Here is a 14,492-nt window from a genome sequence, read left to right on the forward strand (position 1 = left end):
ACAGACAGAGAGACAGATCGTGGCCCTAAGGAACCCTGCTGGGCCTGCCCCATCCCCCCCAGCTCACCGATCAGCAGCTGCACGATGTTAGAGCCTGCGTACTTCCTCACGTCCTCGATCCAGTGAGGCACTGACAGAAAGGAGCTCCTCTTCGTGATGTCGTACGCGAGGATGGCCCCGTTGGCACTGCGGTAGTAGCTCTGGGTGATGGTGCGGAATCGCTCCTGGCCAGCCGTGTCCCAGATCTGCAGCTAAAGAAATAGGGGGCCTCCCGTGAACCTGGTGGTGTGACCAAGCACAGGGGATAGGCAAGGGCAATCCCACAGACCCACGCCCAAAGTGCTGGTTCCACTGCGCAGGCCACCAGCCTGCACCTTGGCAGGAATCACACAAGAGGGGCTAGAAGGTGGACAGAGAAAGAAGTACTTCTGCACCCTTAGGAAAAAACTCAGTGACCCAACTCTGAGGGGGACAGGAGGATGCAGAGGGAAGGTGGGGAGCCCTCATCTCTGCTCGCTAGAGTCCCCAGCGAAAGGTGGCAAGGGGACATTCTGCACTGCAGCAGGACGTACACTTGACCCAGGGTCCTCCTTGTGCCCTCTCTCCCCTACACACTGGGCTCACTGCTGGGAACAGTGAACCAGAAGAGCTCCAGCAGCTCACAGTTCCAGGTGTGCTATGATGCTGGCTGTGTGTACATGTCCTGTGCCTTCCCCTCTCTGGGCCTGTAAATGCACCGCTATACCCAGCTGTGTGGAAGGTTCCTCCAGCATTCGGGTTCCTCTACTCCTGCCTCAGTGATGCCTGGGAAGATGCTCACAACCTGGTGATGAGGGGGCCTGGGTTGTGGCAGTGAGGGCCCGGGGAGGCAGTGGATAGGGTCCTCCCGTAGGGCCTTTACCACCAGCTGGCCCAGCTTGGCCAAAGGCAAGAAACCTGGGGTTTTTCCTTGCCATGTCTTCACTTAGCAAACACCCATTGGTGCCCACTGCCAAGCCCTTCTGGACACTGGACATGGAAGAGAGATGCCCATGTGTAGCAGGAGCTCCCCTGGTTTCTGTAGAAGCAGCAGTCTGCCGTGACAGATGCCAGATAGGGCAGGGGGAGGGGCTGCACCCGGAGAAGACCTGGACCTTCACTGTGCCCAGGCTGGGTGGAGGTCACCAGCTCTGGGCCTGGGAGAGATGGGCTGTCGGGGGCCATCAGAGTGGGCAGATGCCAGGGCTCTTAGGGGCTCAGGGTTTGTCTTCTCTGCTCCACAAATCACAGGTTCTTGGGGCTCTCTGAAGATGAACATGAGCCTTCGATTTCCACCAAGCTGTGGGTCCATCCATCCTCCTTCACTGGCACAAGCACACTGGGCGCCTCTTTATCTACTTCACAAGGTGTGGGAGACCCACTGGTCTGTTCAGGATAGGGAAAAACCCCAGAGGCCTCAGACAGTTCCTGAGGGCAGGGCTGTGGAGGTGACCACCTCTTCCCTAGGCCCCACCGACAGAAGTCTAAGAGTTAACAAACTCTGGGACATGCCAAATGGAACCCTCCAGTCCTGAGACCTCCTATTTACTCCTTAACCATAAAAGGCTCCAAGGAAACCGGGTGTCTGCTAGTTCATGCATGGGGTGAAGCGAAAGGCATGAACTCTGGCAATACACAAACCTGGAATCCAGATAACCAAGAAATTCATCTCCATACCCCAGAGGAGGGCACATAAGACAGAGGCCAAATGAACATAGAAAAAAAGTGACTTGAATGAAACAAAAACTATGCAGAGGCAAATTTTTGTTTACCAAAAACAAACATCAGTATTTTCAGAGATAGGAAAAGATCTGTAAAACAATAACAGAATACTATATCTTAAAAAAAAAAAAAAAAAAAAAAGTTGAGGGAGTATTCAAGAAAAGAAAATAGAGGGGCGCAACTCTTGATCTTAGGGTTGTGGGTTCAAGTCCCATACTGGGTGTAGAGATTACTTAAAAATAAAATCTTAAAAAAAAAAAGAGCTTTTGATAATTAAAAATATAACATCAATGAAAAATGCAATCTAAGGGTTGAAGAAATCCCTCCAAAATAAAGAAATACAAAGAGATGGAATAGAGAGGGGAAAAAAAATTGTAGAGCCAGCCTAGGAGGTCCAATAGGGGGATAGCAAGCATTTCAGAAGAAAAATAACAGTAAAATCAAGGGGTGGAAATCAAAGAAAAACTTCAAGAACACTCCCTCTGCGTTGAAAGAGCCCACTAAGTAGCCACACAATGGAGCAAAACAGATCCCCACAAAACACACCACATGGGAATTCCACAACAATGGGGAAGAAAAAAGGTCCTAAAAGCTTCCAGGGAGGAAAAGAAAAAGAAAAAACAGGTTTTAACATTATAGTTTTACAAAATCCACATGGCATTAGACAGTCAATGAAAAAAATGCCTAACATAATAGGATAGAAAATTATTTCCAACCTAGAATTTTCTACCCAATTAACCATCAGTCAAGTGTGATGGTTTAATAAATATTTTCAGATATACAGGCCTCAAAAAATTTATCTTCCTGTCACCCTTTCTCAGGAAGCTACCGGCGGTTCCTCTAACTAAAGCAATCAACCAAAAATAGGATGTGGGATCCCGAAAACAGAGAAGTCCACTCAAAAGAGAGGCAAAGGGAACCTCAAGATGGTGGTCGAGGGAGATCCCAAGGCAACAGCTGAGCAGCGAGCCTGGACATCAACCCATCTGCAGCAGGCCACGGGGCTCCAGGAGCAGCTTCCAGCTCTGATAGAGTAATTCTGGCAGATGAGCCCTCCCTCCACAAACAAGGCTGAGAAAAATAAGGGAGGTTGCTGTTTTCAAGATGTAAACAACAAGCAGCACAAGAAATAATCCTGAAAGACGCAAAACTTGTAAGATGCGCCTCCTGATCACCACAACTCTCTCTACCCGGGGATGGCTTCCTGACTGCCAGACAATGGGCTAGAATCCAAGCAAAGCACAGTGGTCCCACATGGCCGGGAGGCACATATCAGAGTCTGGAGCAGCTGATGGGACTGGAATGAGGAGCGATGCAGGGGTGGGAAAGCCTAACGTCTGGGTATGCTGTGGGAGTCGTTGGAGACTCCTTCCCTGGGGGCTCCATGCATAGGGTGGGACTACCAGAATTTTACCAGACAGTGACTCCTACAGGGTTGAGAAAAGACCAGAGATAGAGGCTGAGCAGTGCTAGGGGGATGCTCCATGCATAGGGTGGGGACTAGACAAAGGCCTCCAAAAACCTGCCCTAACAAAGCCTAAAACCAAGCTGCAACACGAGTCTCAGGTCTGGTGGCTGACTTCTGTCAAGTCAGAGAGGCTAGAGAAACATCCTTGGACTTCCACCTATTTGCCCTAACAAAACATAAAAGCAAGCCTACACAGGTTCAAGGTGATCGGCCAGCAAACTGAATTGACTATTAGGACATGAATCAATGGGGGCGCCCGGGTGGCTCAGTCCGTTAAGCATCTGCCTTAGGCTCAGGTCATGATCTCCAGGTCCTGGGATGGAGCCCCGCATCAGGCTTCCTGCTCAGTAGGAAGTCTGCTTCTTTCTCTCTCACCCTCTGCCTCTCCCCACTGTTTGTTCTCTCTCTCTCAAATAAATAAATAAAATCTTAAAAAAAAAAAAAGGACATGAATGAATGCTCTTCAAAAGAAGAGAACAGAATCCAGAGTCTCAATAAGGTATCAACCACTATTTCCAGTATACAATCAAAAATTCCTAAACATGCAGAAAACCAAAAAAACAAAAAACCCTAAGAAAATTTGATCCACAAAGAAAAAAAGCCAATAGAAAATGATGCCAAAATGATCCAAATACTGGATTTTAGTAGGCAAAAATATTAAAGCAGTTATTTTAAGTATGATCAGAGAATTAAAGGAAAATATGATCACAATGAGTAGGCAAATAAGGAATTTCAGCACAGAAATGGAAATTATTTTTTTAAAACATACAAAAAAAGTCAAAACTCTAGAACTTAAAAGTACAAGTGACGTTCTATGAGCTGAGCTGCAAAACGGAGATGGCACACACACACACAAATCTGAACCTGAAGAAAAATCAGTAGAAAGTATTCCCTCTGAAGAACAAAGAGAAAAAAAAAATATTGAAAAGCAAGAGAGGTACAGGGACATGCAGGACATCATACAGTTCCATATTGACATAATTACAGTCCCAGAAGGAGAAAATGGTGAGAATGTGGCAGAACTAATGACCAAAAATTGCAAATTTAATGAAAATATCAATTTAATGATCCAAATAACTCAGCAAAACCCAAGCAGAAGAAATACAAAATATACCATGGGAGACTACAGCCAAACTGATGAAAACAACGGTAAAAGAGAAAAATTTTAAAGGAGTCAGAGAAAAAGACATATACAGGGTAACAGTAACAAATGACAAGTGACTTCTCACCAGAAATAATGCATGTCAAAAGACAATGCTGAAAAGAAAAGAAAAGAAAAGAAAAAAAAAGTACTGAAAGAAAAACCTTTCAACACCAAAGTCCCTAACCAGGAAAAAAATCTCTCTCAAAAATGAGAGTGAAATAAAGATAATTTCAGACAAATGAAAGTAGAATCTCCCTGGAAGACCTGCACAACAAGAAATGCTAAAAGATGTTCTCCAGGCTGCAGAGGAATGATACTAAATGGAAACGCTGATGTACACAAGGAATGAGAAGCACCAGAAATGGTAAATAGGTAGGTATATCTAAAATATGATTTTTGTTTCTTATAATTGCCATATAAGACAACTGACTGGAGGGCGCCTGGGTGGCTCAGTTGGTTAAGCGACTGCCTTCGGCTCAGGTCATGATCCCAGAGTCCTGGGATCGAGTCCTACATCAGGCTCCCGGCTCAGCAGAGAGCCTGCTTCTCCCTCTGACCCTTTCCCCTCTCATGCTGTTTCTCTCTCTCTCTCTCTCTCTCTCTCAAAAAAATAAAATCTTTAAAAAAAAAAAAAAGACAACTGACTGGAAAACTATAAATAATGATTGTAAGGTGGGATTTATAATGTATTAGAAATAAAAAGTATGACAATAATAGCGCACCAAAAAAGGAGGGCAGTTAAATAAAATTATACTGTTGTAAGGTGACTACACTTATGAGGTTTCAGATGTAAAGTGAGAAATGAGAAGTGTTAAGTGTCAGTTGTAACACATGAAGTGATACAAAACTAACTCTAAAGAGACTTTATAAGTTAAGGATGCATAGTTAGCCCTTCATCTGGTAAGAGAAATAAGCAGGTCAATAGAGGAAATAAAGTGGTATTCTTAAAAAAATTTTTCAATGAAACCAAAAGAAAGTAGGAAAGGAACAAAGGAATAAAAAACGGAAGAGGCAAATAGAAAACAAGGAGCAAATGGTAGATTTAAACTCAAACAGATCAATAATTACATTAAATATAAATGGACCAAACATTCCAAGTAAAAGCCATAGCTTGTCAGACTGGAAAAAAGGCAAGACTATATGCTATCTACCTGAGATGCACCTTAAATATAAAGACACAAATAGGTAGCCCATAAAAAATTGAAATACATAAAGTACATGTAAAGAGTAAGCATAAGAAAGTATGACAGTTATAGGAATATGCAAGTAGGCTTCTAAACAAAGAATTACAAGAGATAAAGAGACATTTCAAAATGATGAGGCAATTATCAGAAAGACATAATGATACTAAGTATGTATCCACTTAATTACAGAGTTTTAAATTTCATTTAGTTAAAACTGACATAACTAAAAGGAGAAACAAATCCACAATCGTAGTTGGAGATTTTACCACCTCTTTCTCAGTAATTGATACAATAAGTAAAAAAAAAAAAAAAAAAAAAAAAAATCAGTGTGGATAAAGAATATCTAAACAACACTACTGATCAAATTGACATTTCTAAGAACACTACATCCAACATTGCAGAACAGCACTTTTTTTTTCAAGTGGACCCAGACTATTCACCAAGGTAAACCAGACATATGCTGGGCCTCAAATAAGTCTCAATAAATTTCAAAAGGCTGAATTCTTGTAGATTATTACTCTACACACACACACACACACACACACACACACACACACAAACTAAAATAGAAATCAAGAAAGCTCTGAGAGAAATTTCTTCAAGAAGACAGAACTGAGAGGTGCCTGGGTGGCTCAGTCAGTTAACCATCAGACTTCGGCTCAGGTCATGATCTCCTGATCCTGGGATCAGGCTGTGTCAGGCTCCCCACTCAGTGAAGAGCCTACTTCTCTTTCTTCCTCTCCCTCTGCCCCTCCCCGCCACTCATGGTCTCTCTCGTGCTCTCTCTCTCGCTCGCAAATAAATAAATAAATAAAATAAAATAAAATAAAATAAAATAAAATAAAATAAAATAAAATAAGACAGGGCTGAGAGAAGGCCATATATTGAGAGGCAAGGTATACAATATGTTGGACAGATGGGGAGGAAAGCTCTAACAATTGGGATCTTCTCTAACTGGGGAGATGAATTAATGGTAAATACATAAGACACCTAAGCAAGACAAAGATGATTACTACTTCCAGGAAAAACTGTAGATTGGTGGAGCGTGTGAGTCTTGATCTCGGGGTTGTAGGTTCAAGCCCCAGGCTGTGTGTAGAAATTACTTAAAAATAAAATCTTTTAAAAAAATAAATATACAGGGGTGCCTGGCTGGCTCTGTCAGAAGAATGTGCAACTCTCGATCTCGGGGTGGTGAGATCAAGCCCCATGCTCGGTATAGAGATTACTAAAAAATAAAAGAAATTCTCTTTTATTTATTTATTTTTTTTATTTTTTATTTTTTTTTAAGATTTTATTTGTTTATTTGACAGAGAGAGACACAGCAAGAGAGGGAACACAAGCAGGGGGCAGTGGGAGAGGGAGAAGCAGGCTTCCCGCAGAGCAGGAAGCCCGATGCAGGGCTCGAACCCAGGACCCTGGGATCATGACCTGAGCCGAAGGCAGACGCTTAATGACTGAACCACCCAGGAGCCCCAAGAAATTCTCTTAAAAAATAAATAAATAAATAATAAAGATGTGGAGAAAGTTAGCTAACTATGCAAATGTCTGGGAGACAAGCATTCTAGGAATAGAGAAGAGCAAGCGCAAAGGCCCTGAGGCAGAGACAAAGCAAGCAAGAATATTGGGGTGTTTGGAGCAGAGTACAAAGGGAAAGCGTAATAAGGAATGACAGAGAAGTATCAAGGGGCCCAGGTCACACAGTGCCTTCTAGATCATAGTAAGAACTCTGGACTTCATTCTGAGTCAAAGTGGGAAGCCACGGGAGTTTTGAGCCAATCAGGCTTAATTGTTAACAGGCTCTCCCTGGTTGCTGTACTGAGAAGAGATCAAAAGAGGTCAAAGGCAGAAACAGGGAGACAAGTTAGGAGGCAATGGCCATAACCCAGGTAAAAGACAGTGGTTGGACCAGGGTGGTAACAGTGGAGGAAGGGAGAAGTGAGCAAATTCAGAATACATTCTGGGAAGAGGGCTGAAAGGAATGTAATCCTGATCTAATCACTATTGCCACACAACTCTACTGGGAGGATGCAAAATGTGTACGTGTATGATGGGGGCTGGGGGGAGCACTGAGAGTTAGTTAACCATCACCTTCCAAAGTCAGAAGTCAACAAACTATGCCTATAACTGGGGGGGAAGGGGGATGGGTTGCGATATAAGCAAAAGAAACAGAAAAATCCCATCAGCTGAAAAAGAGCTGGAAGTGATTACCCCTGCAGGCTGGAGGTGGGGGTATCAGGAGACCTTTTTGTAACAAGCCTTGTTGAACCTAATGACTCTTTAAACCATACACATGTGTAACTCTGATAAAAATAAAAACTAAGTTAAAAACCAACAAAATAGCTCCAGATTAAGGTATCTAGGTCAACCAATTGGTGAAATTTGGGCAGCAATGGAGGAGGTATTTCTGGAAAGTAGGTCCTTCCCATGACTAGTAATATTCTCATCCTACTCTCCCACATTAGAGGAAGGGAATGAAAAGAGCAGTGTCAGTGCTCTGGGGTCCAACAGGCCTGAGATTGTAAACCAGTTCCATCAATTTCCAGCATAGTGTCTCTGAGCTACAACTTAATTCAGTTTCCCATCTGTTTAAAAAAAAAAAGGTACAGTAAGGGCCAAATGATAGATTCAGTGTGTACGGTGCCTAACACAGAGAAGGTGCTTGGATAAATGCATCCATTTAGGGGCGCCTGGGTGGCTCAGTCAGTTAAGCAGCTGCCTTCAGCTCAGGTCATGATCTCGGGGTCCTGGGATGGAGCCCCGCATCGGACTCCCTGCTTGGCAGGCAGCCTGCTTCTCCTCTCTCTGCCTGCCTCTCCCCCTGCTTGTGCTCTCTATCAAATAAATAAATAAAGTCTTTAAAAAAAAAAAGCATCCATTTAACAATATTTACTGCGCTAGTACAATTTTTGGCTAGTGTTTTAAATATAAGAAAGGAGCTTTAATGCGAGGTAGAAGATATAAAATGCCCAAAGAAAACTCTATCAGGCTGTGTGTATGGGTCATTGATTTCTTCGTCTACTATGTATTACGTTTCCGCCATGGGCCAGCCTTTGTTCAAGAGCTGGGGAGACTGCAGGGAATAAAACAAAAACAGAGCTCACATCCCAGCAAAAGAAGACAGACAAGAAGAATGCAAACGGGACCCTTGCAGAGAAGGATAATGAGCACTCTGCAGAAAATAAGGATAATGGGGAGAGACTCCCTGGGATAGGGACCTCCTGGGGTGGTCCCAGAAGGTGACACTCAAGCTGAGGCCTGATGATGAGAAGCCAGGCATGGGGACAGTGTTCAGGCAGAGGGAACAGTGCCACAGTGTCCAGAAAGACAAAGCTCGCCGTGTTGGAGATACAGAAAGGGCAGTGTGGCCAGATGGCAGTGAAGAAGGCACATGGAAGGAGATGCGGTCAGTGGCAGCTGAAGCCAGAACATGCAGGATCTTACAGGCCGACGTCGAGTGCGGATTTTATTTTTATGGCAATGGGAAGCCACTGAAGACTGTCTGAAGCAAGGAAATTTGTATTAGACATCTCTTTTATCCCACCTCACATTTCTTATCTTAGCAGCACCCCCTGAACTTATCTTAGCAGCACCCCCTGAACTCCAGCCTACTGCAGCAGCAACCAGCCCACACAGTTTAACAGCCTAAAGAGCCTCGCTGCCTGCCTTGGATCCTCTCCGATTCCAGCCTGGGAGGCCTGTGGGAAACCACCAAGCATTCATGCATTCATGACCCAGAAGTGAGAGGGCCTTACCATGCTACGGATCAACCCTTGGCCAACAGGGAGCAAGGGATGCCCGGCCAGATCAAGCCCTACTTTCCCGTGGCAGGGACCAACTTGAGGATGCAGCCTTGTAGCATTTCCTTCCTCCTGTTTACTCTCTCCGGTCACCAAAACAAATGAGCTGCATGTAAGCCTATGTCTCAGGCTCTTATTTTCCAGAGGGAGCCCAGGCTGAGACGAGTGGCACTTTGACTGATGTTTGCCAAGTATCACCTGGGTTGCTGAGTGGAGCGGGGGTCCTACTGTGGGATCGCAGGGAAGGTTTCATAGAGGAGGCTCAATCTCTTGGCCCAAATGCTCTCTGTGTTCCAAAACAGGTGGGAGAAGCCAAGCCAGGTGAGGGCCTACTTTCCCAGCAGCCAAGCAAAGCTCCTTTGTTGGAGCCCCACGCCTGCTGTAAGGCAGTGCCCCGAGGGGGTCTGGGTGAAAGTTTAATAAGTGTGATCAGCCACCTTAGCTACTCCAGAGACAGGCAGGTGAGGAGGCAGGCAAGCACACTGGGGCCATCCAGAGCCGTCCATCGGAGAGGACAGCTGCAGGCTCTATTTCTCAGAAGCCAGAGCAGAATCCCCCGCATGGATGCTGTGGGGTCCTGAGGCAGGTCCCGTCAGAGCCTGCAGGCAGAGACCACCAGCCCAGTGCACAGAGCAGAAAGGCAGGCTCCCACAGGGCCATGACTGGCCAAGGCATCAGAGCGTGATGTTGGGCCCACGCCCATCTGTCTGTCTGTCTGTCTGTCTACTTCCCTGCTCCCTGTCCTCAGCAGGGCCCATGGGCGCTGAGTCCTTTGCTGCTCCCTCCCTTCCACACTGGTTGTCACCAAGCCTCACACCACAGCCACAGCAGCCAGCCTCAACCCTGCCCCGGGCTTCCGCCTGCACTGCAGTCCATTCTCCACACAGCAGCCGATGTGGAGCCCCTAAAACAGTGTTAAGTAGGATCTTGTCCCTCCTCGGCTCTCCACCCCGGAAAGGCCTCAAGGACCTGCAGCCTGGACTTTATCTGCCTTCATGTAACTTCACTTCAGCCGTATTTGCTCCTGGCCGGTCCCTGAGCACTCAAAGGTCTCTATACCAAGAACCCTGCCCTTGACATTCCCCTTCCTGAAGTGTTCTTCTCCCAGACCCGCACATGGACTGCCACCTTCCTTCACTCCAGGCCACTTTCAAGTATCAATTGCACTCACGGGTCTTTCACGATCCCCCTTTCTTAAAAGAGCAGCCCATCCTGTCCCCTCACCCTGATTTACTTTTCTCCAAAGGCAGCACGCACACACATGCACTTTTTAAATGTTTCCTGTTCTCTTTCATAGGAGTTTCACGGGGCAGAGCCTGGATGGCTGGCTTTCCACATATGCCCAGAACCCAGCATACTGCCTGGCATGTCGAGGGTGCTTGATTAATACATGCTAGATGGATGAGTACCCTTCCTGCCCTTAGAGCCTGTGGGGTCCTGAGATCCCGTCGGATCTCCATCTAGCAGCTCAGGCTCCAGGCCCTGGCTTAGGAAAGCGAACCATTGGGTCTTCGCATCCTAATGAGACTGTGAGTATCCGACATCAGCCTGAAACTACCGAGAGCATCTACCAAGTTGAAAACACCACCCCACCCGCTGGAAGTCCTCTGCCCGAACACTCACTTGACAAACAGGCAGGGACTTTGTACTGTGGGTTATGCCCCAGCCCGCCCTCCCTAACTCTCCCACTTCCTGCCTGGCATGCTGCCTGCCTCCTCTACCTTCCCCAAGCCAGGCCTTCTTATCTTACATCGGACTTTGGGGAAATTTTTAGAGCTGCTGACATCTGGAGTGAAGTTCAGAAGCATCTGTTGGGCACGGAGAGTAGGAGTGAGCCCCAGTTAGGATGGAGAAGGGCTCCCAGAGCATTTACACTCAGAAGAGGGGAGCTGCCCCCACTCCCACTCAGCAGAGGTCAGTCAGGTAAGTTTCAAATGGATGCGGGTGGGGGTGGCTCCCCTCTTCTGAGTGTGGGGGTGGGCATTTCCAGGCTGCAAGGGTTCTGGGTCACGTTCAGGTCCTTCTTCTGTCTTGGTGACAGGAGGGCTCGGGCCCATGGATCGCTGCCTCAATCTGGGAAGCACAGTCTCAGGGTAAGAGATGAAGCTTATTTTCTCTTCTAAGCTTCACAGTTAATGACTCCTTGTTTACACCGTCCCTCTGAGTCCCTACACCCGTGACGGCATATTCTTGTCTTTATCTTCTTTTCCTAGGATAGATTGCATTCATCTTCATCTTTTGGTGAACTCCTACCTAACCTTCAAGACCCTGTTCAAAAGTCACCTGGTCAGGAGCTTTCCCTGACACACAGGACCAAGCCCCAGCCCAGAGCAGAATTCATTTCTTGCCTTCCTGTTCCCTAGCATCTGTGTTCTTGCCTCTGTAACAGCACACACTGCAGAGTATGTTCAACATTTAATTCAAATGCCCCAAACTAAGGTGCATTTGGGGGCAGGCAAGGAACATGAAATGGAGCAAGACAACAGAAAAGATTATGCAGCCTAAAGGAAATCCAATTAAAAACAAAGCAGCACATCACCATTCTGTAGGCACCAAAAAACAGGTTTCTTAGTGGGAACTGGCCTAGGGCTGTCTGTGTGGGGCTCCTGGTTTGTAAGTCTCTCTCTTGCTATCGAGAATGGGCTCTTGAGGGGAGAGACCCCATCTTACTCCTTTGTGCCACCAGCAACAGGGCACAGAGCCAGGTACTCAATAATAAAGGAACCCTTCTGAAGGCAGGGCCTGGTAGTCAGGCCAGTGAGAGGGAACAAGAGGAGGACAAGAGATACGGGGGGAGGGGGTGCGCCTGGGTGGCTCAGTTGGTTAAGCGACTGCCTTCGGCTCAGGTCATGATCCTGGAGTCCCAGGATCAAGTCCCGCATCAGGCTCCCTGCTCAGCGGGGAGTCTGCTTCTCCCTCTGACCCTCCCCCCTCTCATGCTCTCTCTCGCTCTCATTCTCTCTCTCAAATAAATAAATAAATAAAATCTTAAAAAAAAAAAGAGGTACGGTGGGGCTAAAGCTGCTTTCCAGGGATTTGTGCCTGCTGTCCCTAAGGAGTGGCTTCCTATGTGCCCCAGTGGAAAATCAAGTCTGCTCATTAGGTTAAAAGCGCCATTAGTGGGGTGACTGCGTGGCTCAGTTGGTTAAGTGTCCAACTCTTGATTTCAGCTCAGGTCATGATCCCAGAGTCATGAGATCAAGCCCCGTGTTGGGCTCTGTGCTCAGTGGGGAGTCTGCTTGAGATTCTGTCCCTCTCCCTCTGCCCCTCCCACTCGTGCTCTCTTTCTCTCTCTCTCAAATAGATAAATAAATCTTTAAAAAAAAAAACCAAAAACACCATTAGTGGTTCAGTTCCCAAAACCTATGTCCAGCACTGTCTCCACCAGTGGAAATAGAAGAGGATTTTATGTGAACAGTCTTTCTCCTGCATGACGAAACAAACAGTGGAAAGTTCCTTGTTTCTTCATAGTAGAAAAAGACCTTGGAAAAATTAGTTCTCAGGACAAAACTCTGAAAACTGGTCAGACTGACCCAAATACGAGTTCTTGAGCTATTTTTCATCATGTCTTGGGATGTGGTGAGCTGAACCAGGAGGTGGAGTCTGCAGGCCACTCCTCTGGCCAGCCGCTGTCACTTCTCCTGCCTCAGTCCTCCAGGGAAGAGCACAACCTGGGGCTTCCCAACAAGCCAGAACCGAGACACGGGTTACTCTTAGGAGCAATAGTGAGAAGCTGCCAAACGCCCAGGATGTTAGCTGGCAGGTGGGCAGAGGCCAAGGGAGGGAGAGCAGGGCAAGAACACGCTGGGCTAGTGACCCAGGGAGGGGCAAACAACACGGTCCTGAACACAGACGGCTTCTCTGCAGCAGGCAGTAAGGGCTGCGGGTGTACTCCTGAGCTCAAGACTCCTCCTGCCCCCTAAACACAGCTGCCCAAGGTCCCAGTGTCACAGATCTCTCTGTGTCCCTTGTTACAAGGCAGCCCTCCTTGGCAGGTTATCTGTAGCTGGAAGTGAACGAGTGATCAGGAATCTCAGGTTCCCATTCTACTCCATCAGCAGAGGGGTCAAGGATGGTTCCAGTAGTTGCCAGGAGTCGGCATTTCCTCACCAGGAACTTGGGAACAGCGGTGACCAGTCCCACTCTGCAGGGCTGGCGGGAGCACAGGGCGCAGGAGGGGTTCTAACGTGCTTCGAGAACCTCTGGGTGCCACCTGTGTTAGTGTTCACCTCTGCCGGCCCGTTTCATCCTCACAACCCTAGAAGGTAAGTCTTACTACTTTCTACATGAGGGGTCACAGGGAAGCAGTGGCAGAAGAGCTTTGTCTGACTCTAAAAGCCCATGCCCTTTACTGTGTGCAAGCCTCCTCCAGAAACCTTAAATGCTTTGTTTTGTTTTGTTTCTTCTGAGAAACCTCAGTAATGATTCATACCTCCTGCAGGAATCAGTCAAACCCCTTCCTGAACAGTCTTGGTGGGGAAAAGACGAGATGTTGAAGAGACCAAAGCCTCTGATCAAGGAGTCTTGCCTCGGTCGCTCGCCAAGGGCCACCGGCTCCCCAGGGATGCCCCTCCTCCCTCTCACAGGGAAGCCGAGATCATCTAGCACAACCCAAGTCCTTCCTCTGTGGCCTCCTTCCCTGCTGCCACCAAACCACACTCACAGGCCCCCTTAAGCACTATGGGGCAACAGAGAGTGACCCGACCGAAGCAGGGTGCCAGAAGCCCCCCTCCCGGATTCAGTGGTCAGGCAGGCCCACCAGGCTGGGAAGAGCCCATAACTAACAGGTGGACTGCCGGCTCCTCGTGGCAACAACCTATGCCTACCAGGAGAAGCCAGGAGCAAGCGATGACAGCATTCCTAAAGCCACAGCCATGAGCTCCGACTTCCTGGGTAAATGGTGTCATGGAGCCCTCGCTGCCTCCACACTAATTCCCTTATGCCCATCTGCTTCTCTTTTTCCAAAATTCCTCTGCAGCAAGGACCCAGCCTAGAGAGGGATCAGATGCGCTAAGTCCCAAAATGAAATCTGCCTTCCCTCACACTGTCCCTCCTACACCCTGCCACCAGGGTTAATGGAGAGTGCGCCAAGCTGGGAGCCCCGCTCAACCGTGACCCCTTGGCCGCCCCTCCGCTCAGTCATGGCTGGTGGTGCCTCC

At 47.4% G+C, this 14,492-nt stretch overlaps 1 protein-coding gene across 1 annotated transcript in view; it reads right to left on the reverse strand.

Moving 5' to 3' along the window:
• RAB43 (RAB43, member RAS oncogene family) overlaps positions 1-14,492 on the reverse strand; it is a 35,987-nt gene that overhangs the window by 6,289 nt on the left and 15,206 nt on the right. The window contains exon 2 of the mRNA XM_025885736.2: positions 68-251. Within this exon, the coding sequence (XP_025741521.1) occupies positions 68-251 (184 nt within the window). The remainder of the gene's footprint in view (positions 1-67; positions 252-14,492) is intronic.

This window comes from Callorhinus ursinus, unplaced genomic scaffold (assembly GCF_003265705.2).
Source record: "Callorhinus ursinus isolate GAN/ISIS: 27379988/994484 unplaced genomic scaffold, GSC_fseal_2.0 scaffold15, whole genome shotgun sequence".
Classification (NCBI taxonomy): domain Eukaryota; kingdom Metazoa; phylum Chordata; class Mammalia; order Carnivora; family Otariidae; genus Callorhinus; species Callorhinus ursinus.